The 26,039-nt window shown below is 35.2% G+C and overlaps 1 protein-coding gene across 3 annotated transcripts in view; it reads left to right on the top strand.

Moving 5' to 3' along the window:
* The window catches only part of nsd1a (nuclear receptor binding SET domain protein 1a), a 200,027-nt gene that overhangs the window by 134,958 nt on the left and 39,030 nt on the right, over positions 1–26,039 (top strand). For all 3 annotated transcript variants that reach the window (XM_073067756.1, XM_073067755.1, XM_073067754.1), the window contains 6 exons: positions 13,857–13,980; positions 16,422–16,622; positions 18,341–18,520; positions 20,686–20,842; positions 21,632–21,837; positions 22,898–23,010. In XM_073067756.1, the coding sequence (XP_072923857.1) occupies positions 13,857–13,980; positions 16,422–16,622; positions 18,341–18,520; positions 20,686–20,842; positions 21,632–21,837; positions 22,898–23,010 (981 nt within the window). The remainder of the gene's footprint in view (positions 1–13,856; positions 13,981–16,421; positions 16,623–18,340; positions 18,521–20,685; positions 20,843–21,631; positions 21,838–22,897; positions 23,011–26,039) is intronic.

Raw genomic sequence — 26,039 nt, 5'->3', positions numbered from 1 at the left:
ACTTTTTTTTAACCTATGATCACCCTTATTTAACTTATTTTTATCGACACCAAAAGATTCTTGTTACTTTTTTGGACTTATCTTTAAGAGTTTATTGTGAATTTTTGAAGAAAGGAATACAGAAATGGCCCTTAGATCTAGAGGGCGAGAACTCGGGAAGGATCCTAACGGGAACGGGAAGAAGAAGACGACTGATCCTAAGGGCACTGAATTGACTTATCAAATGTTATTGGAGGTTTTAAATCAAAAATTTGAAGAACAACGACAAATTTTTAAACAAGATATAAAGGCTTTTCAAGATTATATGGATAAGACGGATTCAGTAGTCAACCAGCAGCAAGTTCTAATCGCAACTCTGCAAGAAGACGCTCAGAAGCGAGATTTGATAATTGAAAAACTGGAGCAGAACTTACTTTCGACGATTAAACAGATGGAAACACTTAAAGCCAAGAGTGTCGACTTTGAGAATTGGTCCAGAAGACAGAACCTACGCATACTTGGTCTCCCGGAAGGTATTGAACAAGGGGACCCCTCGAAGTACTTTGCTCAACTTTTAAAGGATGCATTCCCTTCTGTATTCCTAGACAGTCCTCCGTTACTCGATCGCGCTCACAGAATTATGCGTCTATCACCAAGTGCTTCAGCTAAACCACCGGTTGTAATTGTCCGATTTCACTATGTGCATGTTAAAGAGCAACTTATTCGTGTGGCTCGGCGTGTAGGGATGGTCAAATTTCAAGATCACAATTTTCGTTTAGTAGAAGATTTTAGTCCAGAAGTAATGAAGGCAAGGCTTCTTTTTAAACGTCTGATGTCTGAATGTTATGAGAAAAATCTAAAACCTGCGCTCTTACACCCAGCGAAGTTCAGAATATTGCCTCCGAATGCTCCACGGCGAGTTTTTCTTTCTACATCTGAAGCGAGCAGCTTTCTGAAGGAGAACTTCCCTACTGCTATGGACACTCATTTCAAATAAATGAGTGATTTTGATCCTGCAAGATGGTTTTTATTTCCAAAACCAGATTTTGTTTCTGGCTATTGGTGTAGGTTTACTCTATATTTTATACTCTAGTTAAAGTTTTTTTTCTCGACATGCTAATCTTTTTATTTTACTTACTTCAACCACTGTACTTTATCTTTGGTCATTATTATTAATCCTTCAAAGGTAAATTTTTTTTTACTAAGATGGCGGTTTCTTTAAAATATTTTTGGCTTTTTTTTTTTGATTTCACCATTTTATTTTCTCGCGTCTTCTTCCTATAATGCATCTCTTATCACAGTTTAAAATTTTTTTTTGGTTTGTTTGGGTTTTAACCCGATTTATAAGTTACTAGTGATTATACTCTTTTTGTTTTTTTTTACTACCAATTATATTAAGTAGTTTGGTTTTAGTATAGTGATTATTTTTTTAGAGTTTGGGTGGATCTTTTTTTTAATCCTTTATATACGGAGTTGTCTTCTGCTGATATGGGGGTAGATTTAGTTTCATCTTTTCTTTTTCCCAACCTATTCCTGGCTGGAGTGATCTTTTTTTTCCCTCTTGGGTGGGGGGTGGGAGCTCTTTTTCTAAATCTTATGTTTCTTTTATCAGTTTTTTTTAGTTTTTTCATTTGGGCTGATTTTAAACTACAAAAATGTCCGCGATGTCGTCACTTCCGGGTCTGCCCCTTATTTTTGTTCCTCTTCCGGGTGCATGAGTTCATAATTTGTTTAACCCTTTGTATACCAAAGGGTTGATTTCAGAAATATGGCTCAGACCATTAATTTTGTCTCTTGGAATACTAATGGCTTAAACTATCCGATTAAACAGAAAAAGATTTTCAAAGTATTCCAAAGACTTAATGCTCATATTATTTTTGTACAAGAAACTCATGTGAGGAAAGAGGATAATTATTGCTTTTTAAGGTTTTGGAGGAGTCAATAGTATCATTCGAATTCGAATGCCAAAGTAAAGGGAGTTTCAATTTTTATTGACTCCTCTATTGCATTTGTCCAACATGATATTTTTTCGGATTTGAATGGTAGATTTTTGTTAATTACTGGCTTACTTTTTAACAAAAAAATGTTGCTATGGTTAATGTTTATGCTCCAAATGTGGATTGTCCCGATTTTTTAAGTCCTTATTTACTTCTCTACCTAATCTAAATGAATATAAGTTAATAATGGGTGGTGACTTTAATTGTTGTTTAAATCCTTTGATGGACAAATCTATATCTACTCAGACTTTACCTAATAAGTCGGCCACTTGTATTAACTCTTTTTTGACTGATAATGGAATTTTTGATATTTGGAGATTTCGGCATTCTAAGGACAAAGAGTTTTCATTTTTCTCACATGTTTATCATTCCTACTTGAGAATTGATTTTTTTTTGTTGACTCTTGTTTTATTCCATCGGTAATTGGTTGTAATTATGATATTATAGCCATCTCTGACCATGCTCCATTAAAACTTTCTATTAAATTTACGTATACAGCTTCTAGTGCTAGATAATGGCGATTTGATTTTACCTTACTGCAAGATCCGGATTTTATTAAATTTATGAAGGAACAGATCAATTTCTTCTTTTCAACTAATTCCACGGATGATATTTCTTGCAGAACACTTTGGGACACTTTTAAAGCATATATACGTGGACAGATTATCTCCTACTCTGTTGGTCTGAGAAAACGCATCAAGAAGGAAACTCTTTTATTGGTTGATAAAATTAAAGAGATTGACAAGAAATATTCGATTACTCCTAGTAAGGAGCTTTACAAACAAAGGGTTGAACTTCAAATGGAACATAGTTTATTACTTACATCTTCGATTGAAAATCAATTAATGAAAACCAGATCTGATTTTTATATACATAGTGATAAATCAGGTAAACTGTTAGCTAGTCAATTGAAGAATGCTTTGGTTAAACGTCAAATTACTAAGATCCGTCAGCAGAATGGGGATCTGACAGTTAACCATGATGAGATAAATAAATCAATTCAAGATTTTTATACCTCCCTGTATCATTCCGAATTCCCTCATGATCGTAATACCATGCGTGATTTTCTTGGGAAATTGAATTTTCCAAAATTATCATCAGATGATCTTTCAATATTAGAAACTACTATTACGGATGCAGAAATTGAAGGGGTTATTTCCTCTATGAATTCTGGGAAAGCACCAGGTCCAGATGGGTATACAGTAGAATTTTTAAAATGTTTTTCCGCTACTCTTTCTCCTTGGTTATGCAGGGTTTTTGAAGAAGCAATTAGATTGGGCAATTTGCCACAATCTTTTTATAGAGCTTCCATTTCTTTAATATTGAAGAAAGATAAAGACCCTACTGACTGTGCATCCTATAGACCAATATCTTTATTGAATGTAGATTCCAAGATTTTTTCCAAGTTACTGGCATCCAGGCTGGAGAAGGTATTACCCCAAATTATTTCGGAAGATCAAACCGGTTTTATTAAAAATCGCTATTCTTTTTTCAATGTTAGGAGATTATTGAATATTGTTTATACTCCTTCACATAGCACTTCAGAATGTGTCATTTCATTAGATGCGGAGAAAGCATTTGATAGAGTTGAATACTTATTTAATGTGAGAAGTTTAATTTTAGTCCGACATTCATTTCTTGGATTAAACTGATATATCATACTCCAGACGCCTCGGTGCTTACTAACAATCAAAGATCTCCCTTTTTTCGTTTATTTCGGGGTACTAGACAAGGCTGTCCTCTTAGTCCATTATTATTTGATATTGCTTTAGAACCCTTGGCAATTGCTATCAGAGAATCACAGAACATTTTTGGCATTAATCGTGGGACAGATATACATGTTATCATTATATGCAGATGATTTATTATCATTTATTTCTGATCCTGAGAAATCCATTCCTGCAGTTTTATCATTGTTGGCTCAATTTAGTGATTTTTTCCGGGTATAAATTAAATCTTAATAAGAGTGAATTGTTTCCTTTAAATAGACAGGTTCCAATTTATGGAAATTTACTTTTTAAATTAGTTAATGACTTATTTATTTAGGGATTAAAATCACAAAAAACTATAAAGACTTATTTAAGGTTAATCTTTTACCCTTAATCGATCAGATTAAATGTTTGTTTACTAAGTGGTCACCACTATCTTTATCTCTGATAGGTCGGATTAATGCTATTAAGATGGTTATTTTACCTAAGTTTTTATATATAGTTCAAGCAGTACCTATTTTTATTCCGAAATCTTTCTTTGCTAATGTTGATTCAAAAATTTCCTCATATATATGGCAGAATAAAAATCCTAGGTTAGGTAAAATTTATTTACAGAAGGCAAGGAAGGAAGGTGGATTGGCATTGCCTAATTTTAGATTTTATTATTGGGCAGTTAATATCCGATATTTGATATGTTGGTTAAAGGATTGGGATATATCTTTTAGCCCTCATTGGGTGAACCTGGAAATTAAATCTGTACAAGGATTTGCATTGGGTCCTATTTTAGGGACTTCTCTTCCCTTTGCTCTTTCTAAATTGCCGAAACGAATTGACAACCCGATAGTTAAACATACTTTACGTATATGGTTTCAATTTCGGAAATTTTTCGGGTTGACTCAGTTTGTTTTAAATATTCCTATTGTATCCAATTGCTTTTTTTATCCTTCTATTATAGACCAAGCTTATTCAGCTTGGAAGACTAAAGGATTACTACGATTTTCCCGATTTATTTTTGGATAATTGTTTTATGTCTTTTGAGCAATTATCTAATAAATATAATTTGCCTAGATTTCATTTTTTTTTTAGATATTTACAGATTAGGAATTTCTTAAATACTGTACTTCCTACTTTTCCAAATTTTGTGTCTTCAGGTATTTTGGAGAATTTGTTTGAACTAAATCCTTTTCAGAAAGGGCTAATATCAAAACTTTACAATATAATTATGAAGATAAGTTCAGAGCCCTTTTATAAGACTAAAAATGATTGGGAAAGAGAACTTAACCTTACTATCCCTATTGAGAATTGGGATAAAATTCTTCAATTAGTTAATACATCATCTATATGTGCTAAACATTCATTAATACAGTTTAAAGTTGTGCACAGGGCTCATATGTCCAAGGATAAATTGGCTTGTTTTTATTCCTATATAAATCCTATTTGTGACAGATGTCATTCTGAGATAGCGTCTTTAACTCATATGTTCTGGTCGTGTCCGCTTTTGGAAAAAATATTGGAAAGATATTTTTGATATTATTTCTGCGGTATTGAACATTGATTTACAACCACATCCTGTTACTGCAATTTTTGGCTTATCAATGATGGACTCCCTCCATTTATCCTCTTCCGCTTGTCGAATGATTGCATTTCTTACATTAATGGCTAGAAGATCTATTTTGTTGAATTGGAAAGAAATTAATCCTCCTACCATATTTCATTGGTTTTCTCAAACTATGTTATGTCTAAATTTAGAAAAAATTAGAAGTGGTGTATTTGATACTTCTATTAAATTTGAAAAGATATGGAGACCATTTATTCAATATTTTCATATGATGTAATATGACCCTGTTCCAAGCCTATTTGTTTTTCCAGTTTCGATTTTATATATGTTGAGAGGATCGGAGTTGACGACACTGATGATTTTGTATTTTTGTGAGATATTATAAACAGCCCTTTTTTTCCCCATTTTTTCTTTTTCTCTTTTTTCTTTTTTTGTTTTTTTTCCTCCTTATTAGTTAGATTATTAGATTAGTTTTTGCATATTTTTTCTTTTTTCTGTTTTTAAAAAAATATATATGATGTACCTAGGTTTGCCTTGTTTATTTGTATATTGTATCGTCCATGATTTGGGAATACTCATTTATACTGTAATCATTGCTTATGTATTCTTTCATGTTCAGTTGAAATGTGTATGTTTGTAATCCCATTATCTATGTATGAATTTTATTTTGTTGATAATAATAATAATAAAAAGATTGAAAAAGAAAAGAAAGGAAGGCAAATTCAGTGTTAGCATTCATTTCAAGAGGAGTATAACATAAAGGCAAAGATGTAATGCTGAGGCTTTGTAAGGTACTGGTGAGCAGTTTTGGATCCTTTTTTTTAAGAAAGAATGTGCTGACTTTGGAGAGGGTTCAAAGGAAGTCTACAGGAATCCCAGGAATGAAAGGTTTATCGTATGAAAAGCTTTTGATGACTGGTCCTGTCCTTGTTGGAATTTAAAAGAATGAAGCGGGGGGGGGGGGATTTCATGAAAACCTATCAAATGTTGAAAGGCTTAAGTAGATTGGATGTGAAGAGAATGTTTCCTTTGGTGGAGTCGTTGATGCAGCCTCAGAATAGAGGGACATCCATTCAGAGCAGAGATCAGGAGGAATTTCTTTAGCCAGAGGGTGGTGAATCTCTAGAATTTGTTGCCAGAAACAGCTTTGGAGGCCAGTTTATTGGGTGTATTTGAGGCGCAGGTTGATAGGTTCTTGATTAGTCAGGGTGTGAAAGTGTACAGGGAGAAGGCAGAAGAATGAGTTTTAAATTTTTTAAAATTGCGTTTTCAAATGATTACGGAAAGAAGAAAAAAATTTATCAACCCTTCCCCCTCCCCTTAACACTTCCCCCCTAACATATCCCTATAGAAAGAAAGAGAAAAAAAAAGAAGAATAAAAGAAAGAAAGAAAGAAAGAGAGAATGCCTGGATATCGGAAGACCTCCACATGCTCCATGGAATTCATAATAGCTTTAGTATATATATTTCTTTCTTTCCCCAAATAACCAATTATTTTATCTTCGGAGCACCTATATATTTAATCCTGTCTTTTGTAAATAAGGGCGCCAAATTTTCAGAAATGTTTCATATTTATCTCTTAAATTATAAGTAATTTTTTCAAGTGGAATACAGTTGGAAATTTTGTTCTTCCAACAATCTGTACTTAAGTACGAATCTGATTTCCAAGTAACTGCAATAGTCTTTTTGGCTACTGCCAATGCAATTTTTATGAATTCTTTCTGATATTTATTCAATTTGGGTTTCGGTTTTATCCCTTCAATATCACCTAATAAAAATAATATTGGGTTATGTGGAAGTTGTGTTCCAATAATTTGTTCCAGTAAAACTCTTAAATTTGTCCAAAAAGGTTGAATTTTAGAACAAGACCAAGTAGAAGGTAAAAAAAAGTACCAATTTCTTGATTACATCAGAAACATTGATCAGATAAATTTGGGTTTAATTTATTTATTTTTTGTGGTGTAATATATAATTGATGTAAAAAATTATATTGCACTAATCTTAACCGGACATTTGTTGTATTTGTCATACTATCAAAACATAGTCTTGAACAACTTGTTTCTTCAATTTTAATATTCAAGTCAGTTTCCCATTTTTGGCTTGACTTATCGATTCCTTGTTTAATTGCCTGTTTTTGAATCAAACTATACATACAAGAAATAAATTTTTAAATTTTTCCTTTTTGAATTAAAGTTTCTATTTCATTAGATTTCGGCAATAGCATTATTTGACCCAATTTTTCTCTTAAATAAGCCCATAATTGGAAATAACAAAGAAGAGTGTTGTTTGATATTTTGTATTTATTCTTTAATTGATCAAATGACATTAATATACCTCCTTCAAAACAATCTCCTATATATCTAATCCCTTTTTGAAACCAGTTGTATAAAAGTTGATTATCCATTGTAAAAGGAGTAAGTTTATTTTGAATTAAAGATCTCTTTGCTAATAAAGTTTTCCTTATCTCATCATCAACATTTATTCCATAGATCAATCAAATGTTTTAATATAGGAGATTCTTTCTTTTCCCATATCCATTTAGATTCCCATTTATATATAAAATCTTCTGGTGTATTTTCTCCTATTTTATCTAGTTCTATTCTAATCCATGCCAGTTTATCTTTATCAAAAAAAGATGCAATAAATCTAAGTTGATTTGCTTTATAATAATTCTTAAAGTTTGGAAGTTGTAACCCTCCTGAATCAAACTTCCATGTCAATTTTTCCAACGATATTCTTGACATCTTGCCTTTCCAAAGGAACTTCCTCATATATTTATTTAACTATTGAAAAAACTTCTGGGGTAGTTGTATTGGTAGTGATTGGAATAAGTATTGTAATCTAGGGAATATATTCATTTTTACGGCATTTACTCTACCTACTAATGTTATTGGTAATATCATCCATTTATCAAGATCTTCTTGAATTTTTTTCAATAATGGTAAATAATTTAATTTATATAAGTTCTTTATATCATTATCAACTCTTATACCTAAATATTTTATACCATTTATCAGCCATCTAAATTGAGTTATTAATCGACATTGACTATAATCTCCTTTAGTAAGAGGTAGAATTTCACTTTTATCCCAGTTTATTTTGTAGCCTGATATTTTCTCATATTCTTCCAATCTAGAAGATAATTTACGCAGCGAGTACAATGGGTTTGTTAAATAAAGCAGAACATCGTCAGCAAATAAGTTAATCTTGTATTCCTCCTGGTTAACTCTGAAACCCTTAATATCTGGGTCCATTCTAATTAATCCAGCTAATGGTTCTATCGCCAACACAAATAAAGCAGGTGATAATGGACAACCTTGCCGAGTTGACCTTTTTAAGTGAAGTGGTGTTGAAATTTGACCATTTGTCACTACTTTAGCTTTGGGATTAGTATTTAAGGTTTTAATTGATTTTATAAAGGATGCTCCTAATCCATATTTTTCCAATACCTTAAATAAAAAATCCCATTCCAATCTATCAAATGCTTTTTCTGCATCTAAAGCAACTGCCACACTCATTTCCTCCCTCTTGTGCCAAATGAATTATGCGAAGTAACCGGGTTACATTATCTGCCAATTGTTTTGACAAATCCTGTTTGATCCATATGTATTAATTTTGGTAAGTATTTAGACAATCTGCTAGATAAAAGTTTTGCTATTATTTTATAGTCAGTGTTTAACAAAGAAATAGGTCTATATGATGTTGGCTTTAAAAGATCTCTATCTTTTTTTGGCAATACTATTAAGATAGCTGTCGGAAAAGATTCTGGAAGTTTATGCATTCTTTCCGCTTGATGTATTAACTCCATAAAAGGAGGAATTAGTAAATCTTTAAACTTTTTGTAAAATTCGGGCGGAAAACCATCTTCTCCTGGGGATTTATTACTTCGAAGTGATCCTAGAGCTTCTTTGACCTCTTTTAATGTAAAAGGCATATCTAATCCCTTCTGTTCTTCCGAATTCAATTTTGGAAGAGTTATTTGTGATTAAAAACCTTTCTATCTTGACATTATCATTTTGTGATTCTGATTGATACAGTTCGGAATAAAAATTCTTAAAAGTTTCATTAATTTCTAAAGGTTTGTAAGTAATTTTATTTACTCTTGTTCTGATTGCATTTATCGTTTTAGAAGTCTGGTCTGTTTTTAACTGCCAAGCAAGAACCTTATGTGATCTTTCACCTAGTTCATAATATCTGTTTAGTTCTCATAATTGCTTTTTCTGTTCGATATGTCTGAAGTGTATTATATTGTAACTTATTGTTAACAAGTTGTCTTCGTTTTTCTTCTGTCATATATCTTTGAGATTCTTTTTCTAATTTTGTAATCTCTTTTTCCAATTGATCTATTTCTATCATATATTCCTTAGTTTTAGAGGTGTAACTTATTATCTGGCCTCTCAAATATGCCTTCATTGCTTCCCACAATACAAATTTATCATCAACTGAATGTGAATTTGTATCTAAAAAAAACTATCTGCCTTTTTCATAAAATCTTGACGTTTTAATAATATTGAATTAAATCTCCATCTATAAATCGATTCCTCTTTATCTATCATTATCAAAGGAGAATGATCTGACAATATTCTTGCTTTATATTCCATATTTTTCACTCTGTCTTGAATATTTGTTGTTAATAGGAAAAAATCTATCCTTGAATTAAGTTTTATGTCTATTTGAATAAAATGAATAATCTTTCTTTTGGGTTAATTCTTCTCCATATATCAATCAAATTTAAATCTTTCATCAATGATAAAGTTAATTTTGCTACTTTTGATTTTGTAACAACCTTTGTTGATCTATCTAAAACTGGATCTAGACAAAAGTTAAAATCTCCACCTATTAATATTTTGTCATGTGCGTCAGCCAAATTCAAAAAGACCTCTTATATAAATTTTACATCATTTTCATTTGGTGCATAAGTATTCATAAGAGTCCATGGTTCTGAAAAAATTTGACAATGTATCATTACATATCTCACCACCGAATCAATTAATACATTTTGTATTTTAATTGGTAAAGTTTTATTAACCAAAATTGTAACTCCTCTCGCCTTTGAGTTAAATGAAACCGCAATAACATTTCCAACCCAACCTCTTTTTAATTTCTGATGTTCTATCTCTGTTAAGTGTGTTTCTTGTAAAAAGCTATATCTATTTTCATTTTCTTAATGTATGTTAAAATTCTTTTTCTTTTCACCGGTCTATTAAGCCCATTAACATTAAAACTTTAAAAATTCAGTAAATTAGTCACTGTTTTTAATTGGGTTACTCCAATCTATAATAATACCTAATCTTTCAACTTTCGTGGTACTGTGGGAAGTCTTTTTAAAATTCTCCATGTTGCTGTGTGTGTCCCCACCGATCATCCAGGCAAAGAAAGAAAGATAGAAGAAAAATAGATTATAAAGAAAAAAACAAAATACCCCCCTACTAATGTTGTGGATAAAAAAAAACACATTACCCCCCTGTGTTGTATGGGTCATGGCAATCGCCATGATTACACACGTGAATCCTGTAGCAATCGATCCGAAGCTCCCCCGCAACATAAAAAAGTATATATATGAGAAGAAAAAAAATAATATCACTACTCTCAATTAATATTTATCAAATTTTTACCTTTCTCCCCCTGTATCATATAATTAAGAATATATTTAAATATTCTTCTGTCCTTAAATGTCCATCAATTCCATTCACTGTCCCTGTCTTCATCTTTAATCCGTTTCGCTTTGAAATCTTTGTGTGTAGTTCGCGAATATTTGGGAGTTTTTGTGCAAACTCTTCCACGTCTCTAATCGGTAAAAATTCTTCTTTTTCCATCCTCCAAAAAAATTATCAGTGTTGCCGGGTGACGTATTATGAATTTATAACCCTTTTCCCATAAAAAATTTTTCGCTGGGTTAAATTCCTTCTTTCTCTTCAAAAGGCTATAACTTATATCAGGATAGAAAAGAACTGCTTTCCCTTCTATCATCAAAGGCCCGTTTCTCTTTCTGGCACATTGGGCAGCGGCCTTCAGGATCTTTTCTTTATCTTGATATCTTAAGCATTTTATCAAAATTGATCGTGGATTTTGATCAACTTGAGGTCTTGATCTTAAGGCTCTATGAGCCCTTTCAATTTCAATTAAGTGAGTTCCTTCTTCTATTTCCAAGTTTTCTGGGATCCATTTTTGAAAAAAATTTATTGGATTTTCTCCTTCTATATCTTCTTTAAGTCCAACAATCTTAATACTGTTTTGTCTGCTAAAATTTTCAAGCATATCCACTTTTTCCAACAACTGTTTTCTTTCTGATGTCCAGGTAGAGATATTATCTTCCATTTTGTCCATTCTTTCAACAATGTCTTCCGTTGTTACTTCCAAGTCTGTAATTCTCTTATCCATTTTGTCCTGTCTTTTTATCATTTTGTCAAACATAATCTTCATATTTTTCCATATCTTTTTTATTGCTTTTAATGCGTTTAATTTTTCTAATTTACGCATGATTTGCATCAAAGTCTTTTCTATATTTCCAGAAAAACTTTTACCTCCATCTTCGTCTGATTTATCCAGAGAATCTGAATCTACCTCAAATTCACTTTCACTTCCAGTTTCAATCGTAACTGGGATTTGTAGTTCAGGTTGCTCGCGTTTGCGCATGCTCCTTCCTTCACGTTTGCGCAATTCTTGTTGGTCTTTTCTTTAGAAATGGTTGATGTTGCCGCAGATTCCTGTTCTGTGTGTTCTGTGTCGCCGGAGGTAAGATGTACTTGAGCCCGCGATTCTTTCGTAGCGGCGGGCCTTGATTCTGTTCCAACTTGCGTTGTCTTCAAGGTAATAGTTTTCTTCTGCTTCTGTTTATGAGACATAGTTTGAAACAATCCGGAGTAGTTTATAAGTAACTTTTAGAAAGTATTTACTAACTTTTCTTCACTTTAACATAAATTTACTGATTTTTTTTACGGGAAAGCTGGATTCCCACGTCTCGATCCTACGTCATCACGTGACGTCCAGGAGAATGGGTTTGAGAGTGAAAATGGATCAGCTATAATGAAATAGCGAAGCAAACTCGACGAGCTGAATGGCCTGATTCTGCTCCTGATCTTAAATTTGTAAATGTATGAAGTTGAACTATATGAAGTTTTGCTTCCGTCCTTCTGTATCTTACGTTGAACTAGTCTTCTAACCGCTATTATTAAGTTACCTGGCTTTTGATTCCTTCCTTGCTGTCATTCTACTGAAATTGTAAGTGGTTTAGATTCAGTACATTTTTGTGGCGGTCAGACAGTTCTTTTAAATGGCTTTATCCAATTATGTTTGCACTTTGTTAGACTTGTGTTTTGGAATTCTCGTGATTTATTAAGAATTCTGTTGCGTTGCCATTCTTCAAAATACTCGGAGTTCCATGCTTATAAATTCTCATAAACTGTTTTCACAATCTCCTAATTATATTGTTTTCTATCCAGAATATTAGAATAAAACTCAGACAATTACTCATCCTTTCCCATCCTATATTTTGACATTTTAAATGCTTAGACATTTTGTCTTCAATCTTTGTTTCTGAAATAGCATTAATGGAATTTTTGATTAATAGGTTATATAAAAGGAATTAACTTTTTTCTTTGAATCTTTTTCATGTTTAGTTACTAAGAGATTGGCAGGCTTAGATTACACATGTTACTCAGATTCTGTTTCTGTATACGTTAACCATTATTAATGTAATCCCAGCAACACACACAAAATGCTGGTGGAACACAGCAGGCCAGGCAGCATCTATAGGGAGAAGCACTGTCGACGTTTTGGGCCCTTTGTCAGGACTGACTGAAAGGAAAGTTAGTAAGAGATTTGAAAGTAGGAGGGGGAGGGGAAATGCGAAAGGATAGAAGACCGGAGGGGGTGGGGTGAAGCTGAGGTCCAGAAAGGTGATGGGCAAAAGAGATACAGAGCTGGAGAAGGAAAAGGATCATGGGACGGGAGGCCTAGGGGGAAAGAAAGGGGGATGGGAACACCAGAGGGAGATGGAGAACAGGCAGAGTGATGGGCAGAGAGAGAAAGAAGAAAAAAGGAGGGGGGAGAACTAAATATATCAGTGATGGGGTAAGAAGGGGAGGAGGGGCATTAACGGAAGTTAGAGAAGTGATCCTTTCCCTTTTCTAGCTCAGTATCCCTTTTGCCAATCACCTTTCTGGCTCTCAGCTTCACCCCACCCTCCGGTCTTCTCCTATCATTTCGCATTTTCTCCTCCCCCTCCTACTTTGAAATCTCTTTCAGTTAGTCCTGACGAAGGGTCTCGGCCTGAAACGTCGACAGTGCTTCTCCCTATAGATGCTGCCTGGCCTGCTGTGTTCCACCAGCATTTTGTGTGTGTTGCTTGAGTTTCCAGCATCTGCAGATTTCCTCGTGTTTGCCATTAATATAATCCCGATCTCTTTGTATCATTATCATTGTTATGTTTATCTACTCGAAACTCAATAAAAAAGATTGATAAAGAAAGGTTATATTAAATGACTTAAGATTGAACTGCTAAACTCTGACACTTAATACATCTACAATTAATTGCTGACTTTGACTTATTGGAATTTACCTCCAATGCTGCTGAAATATTTTAACAGCTTGTCTTCCTCCCTCTATTTAAAGCTATGTGAGAAACCTGGGGAGCTACTGCTTTGTGAGGGACAGTGCTGTGGTGCCTTCCACTTAACGTGCCTAGGTTTAAGCAAAATGCCCGAAGGAAAATTTATGTGCAGTGAATGTACTACAGGTAAAATATAGAATTAAAATGTAACACTTCCTGTGCAATAAAAGTTTAAGATTGTACATATAGTTAAATTAAATACTTTTTTCTGCCTTAAGGCTTTGGGATCATCAATGGGAGAGGCTGAGTATTTTCCTAAAGAAGGCCTTCACTATTATGAAGACATCAGTAGAGAAGCACATAGAAATTCAATTTTATAATTCAGTTTTATTTAAAGATACGCAATTGATCATTTCTGGGATGTTCCGAGAAGTTCAATCAGATGCTTCCTGGAATGATGTGCATTGCACAATTAAATGATTTATTTGTTAGTTCATCACGAGAACTTAGACCATATTGTTTGCAAGTCTTTGAGGAAAGACTTTGTTTAGCTATTGGAGTGCTTATAAAATGAGCTATTTATCATAATCATACAACCTTCCAAGCCCTTCCTCTTCACTTACCTATCCAGATGTCTCTTACATGATGCAGTTGTACGTGCCTTGTTCACTTCCTCTGGCATTTCATTCCAGGCCCTCATTATATTCTGTGTTATTAAAAAAAAGTTATCTGCTAGGTCTCTTGTCTCTGCCGTTACCTTGAAGTACAAAGTTTATTAAAGTACATACATTATGTTACCGTATACAACCCAGTGATTCATTTTCTTGTGGGCATTCAAGGTAAATAGAGAAAAACACAACAGAATCAGTGAAAAACGGCACGCGGCAGAGATGGACAACCAACCAATGTGCAAAAGAAAACTGTACAAGTACAAAAATAAAAAAACATACAAATAAATAAGCAATGAACATCAAGAACACAAGTTGTAGAGTTCTTAAAAATGAGTCCATAGATCATGGGATCAATTCAGTGTTGGGGTGAGTGAAGTATGCCCTGCGGTTCAAGAACCTGATGGTTGAGGGGTAATAACTATTCCTGAATCTGGTATTGTACAACATAGGATCCTGTACCACATCATATCTCCAAGTACTGATCCACACTCTAAGCTCATCCGCTTTGTTCACAACACTCCTTGCATTAAAATAGACACATCTCAAGCCTTCGGTCTGAGCACGTCCCTTCTCTATCACCTGCCTGTCCTCCCTCTCGCACTGTGTACGAGCTTTCTCTATTTGTGAGCTAACTTACTCTTTTCCAGTCTCTTCAGTTCATTTCCCACCCCCCAACAATTCTAATTTAAACTCTTCCCAGTAGCCTTAGCAAACCTCCCCGCCAGGATATTGGTCCCCCTGGGATTCAAGTGTAACCCATCCTTTTTGTACAGGTCACACCTGCCCCAAAAAAGGTCCCAATGATCTAGAAATCTGAATCCCTGCCCCCTACTCCAATCCCTCAGCCACACATTTATCCTCCTTCTCATCCTATTCCTATTCTCACTGTCACGTGGCACAGGCAGTAATCCCGAGATTACTACCTTTGCGGTCCTGTTTCTCAACTTCCTTCCTTACTCCCTATAGTCTTTTTTCAGGACCTCTTCCCATTTCCTACCTATGTCATTGGTACCAATATGTACCACGACCTCTGGCTGTCCTTCCTCCCACCGCAGGATATCTTGGACGCGATCTGAAACATCCCAGACCCTGGCACTTGGGAGGCAAACTACCATCTCTGAGTTTCTTTCCTGCATCCACAGAATCGCCTGTCTGACCCCCTAACTATAGAGTCCTCTATCACTACTGCCTTCCTCTTACATTCCCTACCCTTCTGAGTCACAGGGTCAGACTCTGTGCCAGAGGCACGGCCACTGCTGCATCCCTTAGGTAGGCTGTTCTCCCCCCCAAAAGTACTCATACAGGAGTACTTACTGTCAAGGGGTACAGCCACAGGGGTACTCTCTAGTACCTGACTCTTCCCCTTCCCTCTCCTGACTGTGACCCACTTGTCTGTCTCCTGAGGACCCGGTGTGACAACTGCCTATAACTCCTCTCTATCACCACCTCGCTCTCCTTGACCAGACAAAGGTCATGGAGCTGCATCTCCAGTTCCCTAACTCTGTCCCTCAGGAGCTGCAACTCGACACACCTGGCGCAGGTATGGCCATCCGGGAGGCTGGAAGACTCCAGGACCTCCTACATCTGACACTGAGCACAGAAAACTGGCCTCACATACATACTTCCTACCTCGCCTCGTTCCGTTACCAGCTGATCCCGTTGAGCCAAAGCCCTCTCACTCTGTTGCCTGCTTGATATGGCGGCCTTCTTTTTAAAACTTCCACGCTCTGCTGGCTGACGTCACGCGCCTGTGCAGTCTCGCCTCTCTTTAACCCAAGTTGTAAAAAAAAACTCCCTTCGCTCCAAAAAATCAACAGTTCACTCGCAGCTGCCTTGCTCCGATTTTGTTTGTTATACAGGATTATCTTCACAAGTGAAACCATCTGTCATTGGATGATCCTCTCTAAATTCACTTACACTAGTTCAAAAAGTAATGGTTGTGTTTGTTTTTGTTAGGTATTCATACTTGCTTTGTATGTAAAGAAAATGAGAAAGATGTGAAGCGATGTCTTATGCCACTCTGTGGGAAGTTTTATCACTTGGAATGCATTAAGAAGTACTCCCCCACTGTACTGCAGAACAAAGGATTCAGATGCTCAATCCACGTTTGTCTATCTTGTTATGCCTGCAACCCTTCCAATCCAAGAGCAACAAAAGGTACAATACAGAGAAAATGATCTTTACAAATAAGATAAATTTATAGAAAAATTAATATTTAAAAACATTGTCTTTCATACTGTGAAAAGGTTCTGCTATGATCTGTTTTATTGCATTTCTTGGCTAAAGGTTGAACTGTTAGATATTTTTTAATCATTGGTTAAACCTGAGTAATATATTTTTTTACTCTGCATTGCTTTATCAGATACTGTTTCTGGAAGGCAGGTTGGAATCTTGGGCTATCATAACAGTACTGTATTAATATAAGTTGCCTTTGTATTAAGTATTGAGTAATGCATGCATAGCTTTGTAATACTATAATTAGAGCAAATTAACATTATGTAAGGTATCGTCACAGCCATATACAGTATCAAAATAGAATGAGCCAAAATTAGGTACAGTGGACTCCGGTTAATTGGTCCATCGGTTAACTAGGTACTTATTTGGGACAACTCGTAAAGAGCAAAAACTAGTCAAGAAAATAGCTGGGATTCCATTTGTTTATTTGGGACTCTATACTGCTTAATTGGGACAGGAGGTAGTTGCTGATTAGTTTCTAACTAGCATTAGTCATGGGAACTTGTATGGCCGTTAGAAACTACACTATGCTTAGAGTGAACAGTTTTAAATTGTATCAGATGCATGTGTTTCTGTTCAATAAGCAGTGATTTTTGTCACCGATTTTTGCCAAGAAATAGGCAGCATACAATTTAGAATTGTTTTGTCTACTGCGATTTCAAGTATTCAGGCTTGGAGATGCTAGAAATGAATACTCTACCTCAAGTTAGGAACTACAAAGAATTTGACGGTATTGACATGTTACAATGAAAATGAAGATTTGGACGATGCAGTCATCAAAAGCATTATATGAAGGCAGTTCAGTATCCACACTTAGTGTCTGCACTAATTTATTTATCAAAAGAACATGGCAGTATTTTGGCTGACTGTCGTAGTCAACAATGACAGTGAAACCTGTTTTTAAAGTGGAAAGGCTATTGCACTGGACATTTCCACTCTCTCGACCTTGGAAGTCTGTGCCCAGTGGTACAAGTAGTCGTCACAAACTAGGGGCTTCCTCGATTACAGTGGATAGCCATGACTATTTCTGTTCCTTCTCATGTTTCTCGCTCTCCACAAAGCATCGCAGAACCACCTTCTTGACCGTTGGATCTCACTGTTCTTCTCATCAGCCCATTGCGCCAAAGCTGACTTTACCTACTAGGACAGCCATGTCCCTGTTTCACCAGGGTATGAGGCCCATCAGTTATCCTCAACTGGTTTGGCCTGTTTTTGGAAGCAGTGTACCAGGGTGCGACCACTATCACATGCAAACAGCTACTTGGAGTGACAGGTGAGAGCTGAGTGTCTGGTGGGGACCAAAGGTGAGTGTGCTACCCCCTCCCTGGACACCCTTGCACAGCAGCATACACTGGATGGATTCCTCTATCAGTAACTGTTAGGAACTGATACATAGTTTTATAGTACTATAGTAGCTTTTGTATGTTCTAATTTGTTCTGTATTTTATGTAAATGTATTAAATTTGATATTCAGTTAAACTGTAGTTTGTCCTTTTTACGTCTTTTTAACTATTTCCATGAAATTTCGGCTAATTGGGGCAGCCGCTTAATCGGACCAAAATGTACCGATGTGTCCCAATTAACCAGGATCCACTATATTATCTAATATTGATTCTATTCATGTATTTTTGTATGATCAGGTCGAATGATGCGCTGTGTACGGTGTCCTGTCGCTTATCATGCTAGTGATAATTGTCTGGCAGCTGGATGTGTGGTCCTGGCTTCAAACAGTATCATCTGTACTAACCACTTTACTGCAAGGAGGGGTTGCAGACATCATGGCCATGTCAATGTCAGCTGGTGCTTTGTGTGTTCTGAAGGTAAGATAAAACTGGAAATAAATGTTTGGTACTTTTGATACTCTTCTATCCATATTAAGCTTACTTTTCCAAATCTTGGATCTATTTCATTATTCATGTGCTAATTGACACAATTCCTTATCTGATAGTTTACAAACGTATGAATTGGGACCACTCAAACCTGCCGATCAGATTGTAATTCAACTCTATATGCTTGTCTATCATTGTACGTTTCATTTCCTTGCGTTTTATTTACCTTTGCCTTAAAAATATTCAAAGATTCTGCTTCAAAGAGACTTTGAGGGAAAAAAAAACAATGACTCGTGACTGAGAAAATATTTCACCTGATACCTGCCTTAGGTGGGAAACTTTTTTTTAAAAAAAGCAGTGACTCTCCCACATCTAGATTTTCTACAAGAGAAAACATAGTCTCCATATCTACCCTGTCAAAATCCCTTGGGATTTTCTAATGTTATCAATATAACAAATTTGATACTTCTGTTAGAATCATAGATACATCTTGTACATTATGAATTTCAGTGCATTTAAGTATTGTGGTATAATGCTAATCCTTCCCCCAACATGGAAAACAGTCTGGGATTTAAGATGAGCAGATGCAATTAATTCAGTGAAAGGTAGCAGTCATTATTTCAGTGTTTCTCATTATTATCTTAAATCATCCCTTTTATTTTCTGTATTACTAGCTGTGTTTATTCATTATCTTGTGAATCTCTCTTCTTAAAATTCCATTTTATTTTCCTACTATTCAAATACTTTTCTGGAGTAGACATAGAAAAATGGTGAACAAGTTTTTAAGCATGGAGTAATAGTCTGAATTATTTAAAAAGGAACTCATGCAGATATGGAAGTCATGATTTCCTGAGGTGTTATTATCACTATCATTCTAACACTACTCGTAGAGTTCACACAGTACCAACCTACTGCAATATCTGAGCAACTAAGTTGGAAAATTTGATCACATTAAATTGAGTGAAGATTCAGCAATTTTTTGCTGAAGATCAGTCCTCTAGGCATGAGCGCTGGTGGATTTTAAAATGGTAGGTATTTTTCAAGATGGCGCTGGTGACATTTTTTGGGCAGCTCATAAAACTACTAGATATACTTCCGAATTGTGATTGCTGCGATCCCAGCCCATAATTTCCTTTTAAGAAACATACTTTAGGGTTTTTATGATCTCTAGTGATCATAGTGATCAAACTAGTGATTTTATGATCTCTAGGAGGACTCAACGAATTTGACTGTCAAGAATATGCTTGAGATAGTATTGTTTGTTGTATTCTATTGTATTTTGTTGTTCTATTGTGAATGCCTGCAAGAAAATCAATCTTGTATATAGTGTATATATAGTATATAATGACATAGAAGTACTTTGATAATAAATTTACATTGAACTTTGAAATGTCAAACGGTAATAGTTCTTGATGTCATTATTAATCCTCAAATATCGAAACACTTTCATACTCCTCAAATACCTTTTTTGTTAGTAAAATACTGTAAATGTTCTTGCTACATTCACAATGGAATCTTTTGGTAATAATTTTGTATACCCCATAGATGTTCCCTTTGACCCATTTACACAGATTGGAGTTTTTCTCTGCTCGTTTTCTAGACTCGACTACAGCTTGATATATGCAATGAAGCCATATTTTTCCTTATGTTGCTTTCCTAATTCAAAGAACTATAACTGCTAGGAAACACACTGAACAATTGCATATACATGGCTAATTATATAATAAATGAAATAGAAGCGGCATAAGAAATTCAAAGAAAGTAACAATTATGCAGTTTAATCCAACATCCCCCCCCCCCCCGATTCTAAATCACACATTTAGAATCATTACATCTAAAAATTTAGAGGCAAGATAAACTTGTGGTATCTACATTAAGTATAAAGTAATCTAAAAAAAACTACATAAATTGCAAAAATATCAAAATGTATTCATAGGATTATTTTCATTGTTAGGTAGATTGCAAGTAGGCACACTTGAGTTTGATCTACTCTATTAATGATCGTCTTTATACAAGTAAGAGAGATGCAAATTATGATAAAGCACATCAGGACAAATATATGACTCAGTGCTGAGTAGTTGTACAGTCTAATCCAAACATAGTTTCACCTTATCTTGCTTGGATATCTAAATTGTAAATTATTTGTTTATTGTCAGGTGGCAGCTTGCTCTGCTGTGAGTCTTGTCCTGCTGCATTTCACCGTGAGTGCCTGAACATTGAGATGCCTAAAGGAAAATGGTACTGTAATGACTGTAAAGCTGGAAAAAAGCCGCACTACAAGGACATCATCTGGGTAAAACTTGGTCGATACAGGTCAGTCTTGAAAAAGAAAAGTCTCAATACCGATAACTTCAATAAAACAGAAGCAAGGAACTAGAAAAGTTTTCATAGACTTTCCTCCTAGCCAAATAAAGAAATTTCACAACTTCTGAATACTGGTTTATATTTTGTTTTATCAAAATCATAGAATAAATCAGTCTTTATGTCCTAGCTTCTCTCACTTCAAGAACTCACCTTGATGTCAGTCTTGTCATATTTAACTTTGCAACGCTAAAAAACAAAAATACATCATTTATTTATTAACTTCCGTATGTAATGAAATTTAAGATTTTACTGGAGGCATTTAATATTTTATTTTGCTAACCTCAGTTCTGTGTTTTTAATCCAGTTTAAATAATTGACACCTATATTACTCACTCCAGCATATCTCATGTGCTTTATAATGCCCCCTTTTGGTGGGCATTATATTAATGAAAATGTGAATATTTTTGTCCATGGTTGGAGATGGAATAAAAAAGAGATCCGAATCATGTAGTAAACAGAAATGACAGCAGATGTCATGTTCAAATTGTGTGGCACTGTTCTAATTTTCAGTAGCAACAAAGCAGAATAAGTAGAAAATGTTATTTCGGAAGTTGTGGTGGGCATATTTAAAGTTGAATTGCTTTTTGCTGCACTGAAGAGCCACGCATTTATCAGTAGAATTGGCAAAAAATCACCTAACTTCTCCATCCATTTACTTCCTGAGATTCAGTTTTTTGGTCATGAACCACAAATTTTGCATCAATTTTAATTCCAGTGTATTTTAAACCTTCCTGTCAGATGGTGGCCTGCTGAAATTTGTCATCCCAAAAACGTACCTGTAAATATCCAAAAGATGAAACATGAAATTGGCGAGTTTCCTGTCCGCTTCTTTGGATCCAATGACTACTTCTGGACCTACCAGGCACGAGTGTTTTCGTATATGGAAGGGGACAAAGGGAACAAAGACAAAAAATGCAAAGGTCTTAACACCATTTTTAAAAAAGGTAATATTAATTACAGGAACATTTGGAGAATTTTATGTAAATCAGTTAGAATTTAGAATTAATGGAACTCTACAATTTCAAGCATCCTATCTCAATGTGAAGAATTAGGGAAAGTTTCTTATAACTTGTTGCGAGGTATCTTTAATAATTGGGTTTTTAAATAGTCAGCGGTATTGGGTTCTAATTGCTTGGAGCAAGAGGAATGCTTATAACTTGACCAGAGATGAATGTAAATGGGTTGATGATCGTGTTAGGTTTGAAGAGTTGAATGGCTTGTTTTCAAATACTATCATTCTGATTCTATTCAAGCAAAGGACAGTTTATCACAAATTATGCTTTTTAAGCTGTAATTTTTGTTGTCTTCAGTATTTTAATGTATTGCTCAAGTTTTTCATGCCTACTCAGGAAACTTTTCTAATCATTGGACTCTTCATTTGGCTGTAATAAACATGGCTAGAGGATTTCATTTTTGCTGGTTATCTTTTCCAAAATTTATATTTGCTAGAGACTACAATTATTGCATTTTATAGTCCTTTTCTTGAAATAAACTAGTATTTTAAATGCAACTTTCCAAACATGATTAAACTGGCACACTGTCAATAACTAATAACCTTCTAAAGTCTTATTTCTCTTGGTTGCCTTTTCCCTGTATTAAAAATCAGTTGAATATTTCCACCCTCATTCTCTGCATTCAGGCAGACAACGGCTGTCATTTGAATGGGAAATACCTTCTGTATATTACAACTGACATACATGCTATGTAAATTGTTATTTTGCATAGTTAGCATTGTTTGGAATTCTTTTTCAGCTTTCTGTTCCACTTTACTCTTAGCAACAGACTGATCCCTCCAGGTGGCCCTTGTGAAATGGAAGAGAGGAAAAAAAAGTCACCTAAATCTCCAACAGACCCTTATCCAATCCTTTTCTCCTTGATCTCCCCTTCTCATAATTAATCGAGGAAAGTATATAGTCACAAGATGACGGGGCATGGTTGTAATCTTTATTAATGCTATTGTAACTGCAGTAGTATGTCTGAGATTTTACATTGGCTTCTCAATAGCACTACAAGAAGCGGCAGAAAGATTTGAGGAGTTGAAAGCTCAAAGAGAGACGAGACAGGCGCAGGAAGACAAACGGAATGAGAAAAAACCACCACCGTACAAACATATAAAGGTAGTGATTTTTCAATTGCTCCTAGAATAAATGGATGGAATGTACTGTATTAGGTGCACATTCAGAGTGCTGAAGCTGTATAACTTGTACACAAAGGTGGTAGCAGTACGATGCTGATAAAAATATTGTAAATACCTCAAAGTATTGTGTGTTTATTAAAACACACCAACCGGCATCCCAAGCCCCACTTTAAATATGGGTTAATTTGGAGTTTGGGGCAAGTATCAGGTTTGTTGTTACATCTTCTGAGCCATTTAGTTCCAAGTCTCATGTAAAAATAACAGGCTTGCCCTTTTCAGAATCATTCACATGAAATTGGGGAAAACAGCAGAAGTTCACCTTAAAGATACTAAATAGACCCATAAGTCAATGGGAAATGGCATGGTTTTGGAACTTCCAGCTCTGAGGATGTGGAGAGGCTATGATGGTGTAAATGACAGAAATTTTAAAATATTTAATGTAATGGATCTTATTCTTGTTCTTCTTTGCAACACTTGCACTATGTGTCAGCATTGTGTTATCAACAAAATGTTAATACCAATGGCTTTTGCATGTGCCTGGGATGAGAATCTGAAAACTACCTGAAAGACATTTACTGAAATGATATGCACTATCTGTATATCATCATGTGGGATTTGCCACGTTAACAATATTTAAACCTATTGTAATGAAAGACCTGTTGTTGATGACGGTTATAATCAGGTTTATAAAGTAAAGATTGGTGTCCTGGATGCATTATGTCAAACAACACTGTATTTCTCTTTTAAGTTTTGCAATTAGATTCTTTGGGTTACATTGATATTATTTGGCTTTAGTTTTGGTTCTCACAAATTATTATCAAGTTATTGTTTAGATCTTTTGATTAACAGAACAACTGAAGTTAATTTAAGAAGATCCTCATGGGTTTATGCTAAACACATAGTGTATGCCTTGAACTTGAGCAGAGGAGATAACTTGGGATGTCTCTCAGAAAAGTTCTTTCATTACATGCTCAACTTAGTGAATATGATCAGAACCCAATGCTAAGGATTTTGCCCTGGGAGAGAACCAGATATTGGATTCCCTATCCTTTGGTGGATTTTTGACATGTATCATAACAAATGGCATGCAACCCTTCCAGTTCCATTCATGTGCTCTAAAATACCTCTCTTCCTGTTAACATTTGCATAATGTTATATCTGTAGGTGTGTTGCCTCTGTCAGTCCTTCTTAACAAAACCTTTTAGCATATCTCTGTAAATGGTGTGTGAATTTAAGTGAATGAAAAAAGGGAGAAAAATTCTCTTGTTCTTTATTAAATTCTTTCCTGCTGCAGCTCTCTAGTTTTTGGAATTTCCAATAGCTTGACAAAAGCTAAATAATTTTATTAACAAGGCAGATTATTTATATATTAAGTTACTTTTCTAATAAATTGAAACATTAACAAAGACTACTGTACTCTTAGTTCTGTTTCTAGCTACTTGAAACCCTTTGACCTTTGATCTGATAGGGTAAATACTGATTATGTTTACAATGTTTGCTAATCATAATCTTATTATAATGAAACGCTGAATTTGGATCAGTGGGCCAGATCATATTGGATCCAACCCAACATCTGCCTGCCCACCTTAACTTGATCTGGATACAGAAGGCTAACCAAGCAAGTGTTGTCCTGAAGTCCCACCCTGGACTGTCCTGATGGCTTTTTGACAGCTAATTTATAAATGTTTAATAAAAAGTATCTTAAAGTTCTGGAAATATAAAGCATTAAGATAAAATAGAAAAATAAATAACCACATAATTACTTACCTTTCCAAGCTGGAGCAGTAAGTCTGTTCAAAGCTGAGGGGTCAAATACGAGATGTATCTGGCCCTTATGGAGTTTAACTTGACTTCAAAGTTTCAACAACCAAGCATGGAAGTTAGACGTAAGCTAACAAGATAAGGAGTGAGCACAACTTGTTGCTATACTAATGTTAATTTACATGGTAGTACTTCACTATGAGGTGAATTAGTGATGCAAGTCAGGCTTTTTTGAAAAGCCCAGTGCAAGGTTTACTGTAATTGGGATAGTTAGCTCTTGGGTGCAAGAATCAAAGTAAATATATGACACCATATACAATCCTGAGATGGATTTTTTGCAGGCATACTCCACAGGTCCATATTAGAATAATGACCATAGTCGAATCCATGCAAGACTGCACGAACTTGGATGCGTTCAACCAGTGTGCAAAAGACAAACAACAAATACAAAAAGAAAGAGAAAGAAATATATGTAATATATAACATGAGATGAAGCGTCCTTGAAAGTGAGTCCATAGGTTGTGGGAGCAGTTCAGTGATGGGGCAACTGAAGTTGGGTGGGTGAAGTTATCCCCTTTGGTTCAAGAGCCTGATGATTGAGGGATAATAACTGTTCCTAAGCCTGGTAGTGTGAGTCCTGAGGCTCTTGTACCTTCCTTATGGCAGCAGCAACAAGACAGCATGTTTTGGTGGGTCCCTGATGATAATGAAGGTGGATGCTGTGACAGTGTTGCATGTAAATGTGCTCATTGGTGGGGAGGGCTTTACCTGTGATGGACTGGGCTGTATATCCACTACTTTTTGTAGGAATTTCCATTCAATGGCATTAGTGTTTCCATATCAGGCTGTAATGCAGCCAATCAATATGCTGTTTACTACATATCTATAGAAGATGGTCAGAGTTTTAGATGACATGCTGAATTTTCGCAAGCTCCTAAGGACGTAGATAGAGGCCGTGCCGTGCTTTCTTCGTAATTGCACTTATGTACTCAGTCCAGGACAGGTCCTCCAAAAAATAATAACACTGAAGAATTTAAAGTTGCTGACCCTCTCCATCTCTGATCCTCCATTGAGGACTGGCTCATGCACCTCAGATTTCCTTCTCCTTAAGTCAATAATCAGCTCCTTGGTCTTGCTGACGTTGAGTAAGAGGTTGTTGTTATGGTACCACTCAGCCAGATTTTCAATCTCCTTCCTATATGCTTGGAGCACCAGTTTTGAGGCCTCTTTTGTTAGATGATATTCTCT

The sequence above is a fragment of the Hemitrygon akajei genome, chromosome 15, assembly GCF_048418815.1.
Source record: "Hemitrygon akajei chromosome 15, sHemAka1.3, whole genome shotgun sequence".
NCBI classification, from domain to species: domain Eukaryota; kingdom Metazoa; phylum Chordata; class Chondrichthyes; order Myliobatiformes; family Dasyatidae; genus Hemitrygon; species Hemitrygon akajei.
The sequence above is the reverse complement of the archived record's forward strand: the minus strand, read 5'-3'. Positions and strand labels throughout refer to the sequence as shown.